Here is a 7443-nt window from a genome sequence, read left to right on the forward strand (position 1 = left end):
TTTGCCAAATAGCCCCCTGTTTTCACATATTCCAAAGCCTGACAATGTGTACGGCATTTCCATTGCTCCTTACCACCCACCGCCCAGAGCAGGACAGGGGGTCAGATGAACTGGGCCAGTTTCTTGGGGCCTTTTCGAGGGGAGGCCTGAGGTTTTCGGCTTTTCACGGCATCTTTAAAGGCCCACTCTCCCTCCTGGGGACCTGCGGGGCCCGGCCGTCTCGGATCTCCATCCGTGAGCAGCCCAGGGCCTGAGTGCCTCCCGCCTGGGGTGGGGTGGGGTCGGGGGCTTCAGTTGAGTCACTTTCTTTCTTTAAAAAAAATTTTTTTTATTGATTTCAGAGAGAAAGGGAGAGGGAGAGAGAAACATCAATGATGAGAGAGAATCATTGGTGGGCTGCCTCCTGCACGCCCCCCACTGGGGATCGAGCCCACAACCCAGGTACATGCCCTTGACCGGAATCGAACCTGGGACCCTTCAGTCCGCAGACCGACGCTCTATCCACAGAGCCAAACCGGTCTGTTTATTCCTAACGCTGAAGGGGCGAAGCAGCGCTGTACTCACAGTTGGGAGGAAGGCAAGGACCAAGGTGGCGACCGTGATCTCCACAGTGAGGATGACAACCATCCACAGGAGGCTCTGGAAGACACAGCAGGGGCGCTGGGCGCTGGGAGCTGCTGGGCGTCCCTGCCCACCCCTAGGCCACATGGCTGCCCCGGGCTTGGACGAACGGACATCCAGCGGGGTAGGGGCCTTTATTTCTTTCATGTGTCACTTTCCTATTTGTCCAGGTTGCAGGGTAGACTTGGGAGCCAACTAGCTGGACCCTCACTTCACACCCAGCACTGTATGGGCTTATGTGGCAGCTGTCGTAAAGGCTGTATGTTGCAGGGACGGGGGTGGGGAGGACAGAACAGAAGCAGGAGGAGGGGAGAAGTCTCAGACCCGCTAATGTTTGAAGAGGGTGACAACTGAAGGGGAGGGGCAGGGGACAGGTCAGTGGGTGTAGGAAGAAAATATCAACATTCGCTGCCTAACGTTTCCAATAAGTTCACTTGCACAGTGGAAAACGATGGGAAATTTGGCAGGCAGAGGGGCGGTCTTGAGTTACCCATCAAGGAGATGCCGCCTCCCGCCCAGTGTCTCAGGTTCCCCGTCTGCACAATATGGCGGTGGGACCAGCTCTAGGGGTCTCGGTGGATTCTGTGGAGCTTGAGGCCAGATGGGAGCAAAGTAAGGTCAGCTCCTGGCTTTCCTTTCATGCATTTCCATTTGTACCTATTATTACTATTATTACTAGAGGCCCAGTGCACGAAATTCGTGCATGGTGGGGGGGTGTCCCTCAGCCTGGCCTGCATCCTCTCCAATCCAGGACCCCTCGGATCGTGCTGAAAACGACAGTTGGACATCCCTCTCACAATCTGGGACTGCTGGCTCCTAACCGTTCGCCTGCCTGCCTGCCTGATCGCCCCTAACTGCTCTCCCCTGCCGGCCTGATCGCCCCTAACCACCTCTGCCTTGGCCCCTGCCACCGTGGCTTTGTCCGGAAGGACGTCCAGAAGACGTCTGATCTAATTAGCATATTACCCTTTTATTAGTATAGATTATTAAAGACCTGTTTGATGATTTAGGCTGAGTCACCTGGCTTATCTGGCCCTCACACAGAGAGGAAGGAAAGTGCAGTGGATACACCCCGGGGTCCCCACAACCCACAGGGGTAAACGTGGGTGCAGGGTTTAGCAGGTGTAGGATCCCAGATGAGTGGCTCATGTAGCAGATTATAAGGATTAATATTAATATCAATGTCTCTCTCCCTGCCTCTGGGTGACTAAGATAACCAGGCGTCAGCAAGTTCCAGTGGCTCTATCTTCAGAATCTATCCCCAATCTGCCCTTTCTCACCCCTCCCACAACTCCACCAGGTCTAGCCTCCACCATTCCCACCTGGCCCAGCACAGTGCCTCTGCTCTGGGGCCCCCACTGTTCCCCCCATGGACACCAGAGGGCGCCCATGAGCACCAGCGCCTGTGAGCACCTGCGTCCCAAAGTCCCTCCTCTGCTCAGAGCCTTGTGTGGCTCCCAAATCCATCAAAAAGACTTTGCTTTTGTGAGTGAGGTCTCAGAGGCTTTGGAGGGACAGAGACTGGTGGTAAAGCAGGTCGGATTTGCAGCCAGGTTGGATGTGGGGTTGTGAGAGGGAGGACTCTGATTCCTCCAAGTTAAACTATGGTTAAAATAATGTCCATATCACATTAAAGATAAAATGAAATATTGTAGGCACAGGACGTGGCTAAGAAATATTTGCTGAGCTCTAACCGGTTTGGCTCAGTAGATAGAGCGTCAGCCTTCGGACTCAAGGGTCCCAGGTTTGATTCCGGATAAGGGCATCTACCTTGGTTGCAGGCACATCCCCAGTAGGGGGGTGTGTAGGAGGCAGCTGATCGATGTTTCTAACTCTCTATCCCTCTCCCTTCCTCTCTGTAAAAAATCAATAAAATATATTTTTTAAAAAAGAAATATTTGCTGAACCTAATTAAGAAAAGAAATTGAGGCCCTAACCGGTTTGGCTCAGTGGATAGAGCGTCGGCCTGTGGACTCAAGGGTCCCAGGTTCGATTCCGGTCAAGGGCATGTACCTTGGTTGCGGGCACATACCCAGTGGGGAGTGTGCAGGAGGCAGCTAATCAATGTTTCTCTCTCATCGATGTTTCTAACTCTCTATTTCTCTCCCTTCCTCTCTGTAAAAAATCAATAAAATATATTAATAAAAAAAAAAGAAAAAAAGAGAAAAGAAATTGAGATGATGGAACTTCAGGGAGGAGGAGGGTGGGGGCAGGGTGCTCTAGGAGGTAACTAGAGGAACCCCCAAATTGAAATAACCAGAGACTGGTAGCAACACAGTAGAGGAAGGAAAACAAACACACTGGAGACAGATTAAACATAAAGTGGGATAATCTACTCCAACAAGAGTCTAAGGGAAATGAGAATGGGGACACTGGGAGCTGGATTTTAAAGAGATGGTTAGCCAAGGCTGTGTGTGAAAATAAAGCATGTAAAATCTGGGACATGCTATCTGCATGGTCATGCTCAAAACGTTCATACCACATGTACTTGAGCATGTACTTGTTCATGTATGACGATTCACAGTGTTGTGTTAGTGGGATGGAAAGAACAGCATGCCCAGAACAGACACAAACACAATGGAAACTCATGTAGACAGAGGAGGACCAGAGGGGCCACTCAGTAAGGGGGACAGTATAAATCAGATCCCTACCTCACACCACACACATGGTTAAACTCCAGAAGGCTATGGGGAGAAAACCTAGGAGAGTATAATTCATGACCTTGGGTAGGAAAGGAGTTCTACTAGTAAGTGAGACACATCATAAAGGAAGAGATGTATGTATTGATGCCATCAAGTGAGACACCATGAACACTGTAAATGGGCAGGAGGGATTTGCAGTATGAACAGTAAAGGATTTGTATGTGCAGGGAGAGTTTTGGGGTTTGCCTGCAGACCCAACTTACAAACAAGAGAATGCCTCTGCTTTCTTTGGTTGTGCCATACCACACGGTGAAGCCCAGCAGCACTGTGAGGCAGCCCAGCACCAGACACAGGTAGCTAACGTGGAACAGGTATACGGACGACAGCCCGAGGACTTTTGTGAGGACGGCCCCTCTGAACTTGACGTAGATGCCCAGGGCAATGAGGATCACGCCAGACACCTTTAGAACATGAATCAGAAATGGAAAGGCAGCCTGTTCGTTGTTTACAAAAGGAACTCTCCTCAGGGAGGGACAGGAGAGTGAAGGCCAACATGATCAGCAAAAACATGAAAACATTGATCACACCCCGTGTCGGTGAGGATGGGGAGAAACATTCTCATACGTTTCTGCAGGCAACAAACTTTATTTTTTGGGGGAGATCGGGGGGAAGGACACTTGCAATTTATATTTAAAACCTTAAAGGTTAGCCCAGCAGGTGTGGCTCAGTGGTTGAGCATCCACCTATGAACCAGGAGGTCACAGCTCTATTCCCGGTCAGGGCATAATGCCCGGGTTGTGGGGCGTGCAGGAGGCAGCTGATCAATGATTCTCTCTCATCATTGATGTTTCTATCTCTCTCTCTCTCCCTCTTCTTTCCTCTCTGAAACCAATAATAAAATTATATTTAAAAACAAACAAAACAAAAAATCCTTAAAGGTTATATGGTAAGAACCTTTACCTAGAAATTCCATTTCTAGATATTCAGCCTAAGGAAAAGCCACATACTTGCCTCAGTACCAGGATGTTCCTTAAGGACAAAGCATCAAATTACTGAAGCAACCAATAAGAGAGCGGATAGGTAAGTCATGGCAATGCAGTGGCACCACACACAGTTACTTTAAATGATACTCTAGGACAGGGGGTGGCAATTTTTTTTCTGAAAATACCCAGATATTATGAGCTCTGTAGACTATAAGTTCACTTTTATCTAATTCTTACCTGAGGATATATTTATATAGATTTTTAGAGAGACAGAAAGGGAGAGAGAGAGAAACATCAACATGAGAGAGAAAGCATTGATTGGTAGCCTCCTGTATGTGTCTGGCCCAGGGATCAAACCAACCCAGGTATGCATCCTGACCGGAAATCAAACCTGCAACCTTTTGGTGTACAGGGAGGATGCTCCAACCAACTGAGCCAGCCAGCCAGCCAGGGCTGTACATTCTCTTTGGAAAGCACTCAGCTATGGTGGTGTACATCAAAAGCAGCCATATTTAATTTGTAAACAATTTTTTAAATTTACAAATATTTTTTATGTATCTATCTATCTATCTATCCATCCACCCATCTATCTGGGTGTACTGTGCTGACCCCTATTGTAGGAAAACGTTTATTAGTACAAAAAGATGTTTTCAATGCCTTAGGAAGTTTTTATTTTATTTATTTTTTTATTTTTAACTTTTATTAATTTCAGAAAGGAAGAGAGAGATAGAAACATCAATGATGAGAGAGAATCATCCTGCACACCCCCCCCTCCCCCACTGGGGAATTGAGCCCACAACCTGGGCATGGGCCCTGACCGGAATCAAACCAGCTGAGTGATGGGTTTTTTTGTTTGTTTTGTTTTGTTTTTAAATATTTTATTGGTTTTTTTACAGAGAGGAAGGGAAAGGGATAGAGAGCTAGAAACATCGATGAGAGAGAAACATCAATCACTCCCCACCGGGGATGCACCCGCAACCAAGGCACATGCCCCTGGCCGGAATCGAACCTGGGACCCTCCAGTCCACAGGCCGACGCTCTATCCACTGAGCCAAACTGGTCAGGGCTGATGGTTTTTATTGAGCAATGTTCCCACAATAGGCATGAGCCCCTTTAATGCGCTGTCTCCTTTCTTCCTTTATTTATTTATTTATTTTTATTTTTTAAAATATATTTTTATTGATCTCAGAGAGGACAGGAGAGGGAGAGATAGAATCATCAATGATGAGAATCATGTATCAGCTGCCTCCTGCACACCCCACACTGGGGATCGAGCCCATAACCCGGGCATGTGCCCTGACCAGGAATTGAACTGTGACCTCCTGGTTTATAGGTCAACTCGCTGTCTCCTTTCATTCCCATCAAAATGTCACAGCACAGGTAAGGAAGAGGAGTGATACTGAATATCTTTCTCTTTCCGGGCAGCCTGTCCTTATCCTGCTCTACTATAAGAACAATCACTCCTTGAATAACGCACATGCTGAGTTATTTTTATAGTAAGAAAACAGTGTTTTGAAAAATTTAAAGGACCAGAAAATGACCACTCCCTCCCGCCCTAACAACACGCTTTCGCTTTCTGCCGGATTTGACTTAGAGCCAAGAGGTCCTCGGCTGCCTCTGGGCTCCCAGATCACACTCGTCTGTGATTTTCACCCGCTCTGGGTCAGTGGAGGCTACCCCTGTTCCCAACATGTCCTGCCGCTCCTCAGCCTGCCCTACATTCCTCCCGCTTCCCTGGGGACCACAGAGCTGGATGCCAATGAATTTGGATCAACTTATTTCTGTCTTCGAGGGAGTTAGCCGTGGAGGAAGGGCCGCGAAGCCTGGGGGCCTGGGTTGTGACATACTTACAGCCATGAAGCCATTGAGGAAAAGTAACCGTCTCTTCAAGGAAGAATAGCGGGTGTGCATTTCAGCCATGTTGGCAGACTGGGTGCCCTGGGCATTAAGTCAGCATCTTCCTACACCTCTGGGCTACTGTTTCCTGAGACGGTAGAGGGCTGGGGGGGAGGGGGGGGGTCACTACAGCTGACGTGCTCTACTCCTCTCTCCTGACTGCCTGAGCATCTGCAGGGGAGGGGTTGAGTCATCAGCCTTTATCACATCACAATTGGAACAGGTGCTCCAAACTTCCTTCCTGCCGGCTCTTCTAACCAGGCCACGTGAGGCGTGGAAAAAAGGAATGGTGTGCCACCCTGGTACCCCCGATGCCATGGGTAGGGTGCTCAGCACTGACCACTTACGTGGTTGATGCTAGACTGGAGGGGCCAAGGGGGCAAGGGCCTCCACTATCCCATCATGGCTGTATTCCCAAAGCCTGCTACCCAGTAGGTGCTCCAAGACACCAGTGTGGAATGAATGATTCAAAAGGCACTATGGCCCTGGCCGGTTTGGCTCAGTGGATAAGGTGTCGGCCTGCGGACCAAAGGGTCCCGGATTCGATTTCAGTCAAGGGCACATACCTCGGTTGCAGGCTCCTCCCTGGCCCTGGCCCTGGTCAGGGCTCGTGCAGGAGGCAACCAAACTCACATCGATGTTTCTCTCTGTCTTTCCCTTTCTCTTCCACTTTCCCTAAGAATCAATGGGGGAAAATATCCTCGGGTGAGGATTAACAACAACAAAAAGGCATTATGACCCAGGAATCTAACGACAAGACACTGGGTCCCAAGCTCCTGCCCACACATTAGCGAATTTGGCCCATCCTTCTCCCAGGGCTCAGAGAGGCCAAGATCACTGCTTGAGGCCACACAGGAAGCAGGATCAAGGCTGGGCTTTGACGCTCCAAGAGTGTCATGAGGTGGGAACCTGCGGCCCCTCCCCAGGAACCCGTCCTTTCTCCATCTGAGGCTTGTCAGTCCGCAGGCCGACGCTCTATCCACTGAGCCAAACCGGTTTCAGCCACTGGGACTTTCTTGATAACAGAGGCCGAGAGGGCATTTCAGGGCAAAAAAATGTGCACGTGGGCAAAGAGCCCACAGGTCCCGCTCCTGCAGCCCCTCACCCCCATTGTCTCCTGGACCCCAAGTCCATGCCACACCAACCCCGTGCCCCCTCTGCCCAGCCCTGGGCTGCAGTTGTGTGCGTCCAGTCCTGGAGGGCTTGGGACTTTCAGAATCTCCTGTGACCCCAGGGAAGAAAATACTTTACACTTGAATTAATCTAGTGAGTGTTTGTCAAATTTCCTGCTTCTTGGAACA

At 49.6% G+C, this 7443-nt stretch overlaps 1 protein-coding gene across 2 annotated transcripts in view; it reads right to left on the minus strand.

Moving 5' to 3' along the window:
- TSPAN16 (tetraspanin 16) overlaps window positions 1–6166 on the minus strand; it is a 17706-nt gene extending 11540 nt beyond the window's left edge. Inside the window, exons 1-3 of one of the 2 annotated variants that reach the window (XM_006104571.3) lie at window positions 6098–6166; window positions 3527–3724; window positions 565–639 (exon numbers count right to left, since the gene is read on the minus strand). In XM_006104571.3, coding sequence (XP_006104633.1) covers window positions 565–639; window positions 3527–3724; window positions 6098–6166 — 342 coding nt within the window. The remainder of the gene's footprint in view (window positions 1–564; window positions 640–3526; window positions 3725–6097) is intronic. The other variant, XM_006104572.3, reaches the window with a different exon arrangement.
- Between the last annotated feature and the right edge of the window lie 1277 nt (window positions 6167–7443).

The sequence above is a fragment of the Myotis lucifugus genome, unplaced genomic scaffold, assembly GCF_000147115.1.
Source record: "Myotis lucifugus unplaced genomic scaffold, Myoluc2.0 scaffold_583, whole genome shotgun sequence".
NCBI lineage: Eukaryota > Metazoa > Chordata > Mammalia > Chiroptera > Vespertilionidae > Myotis > Myotis lucifugus.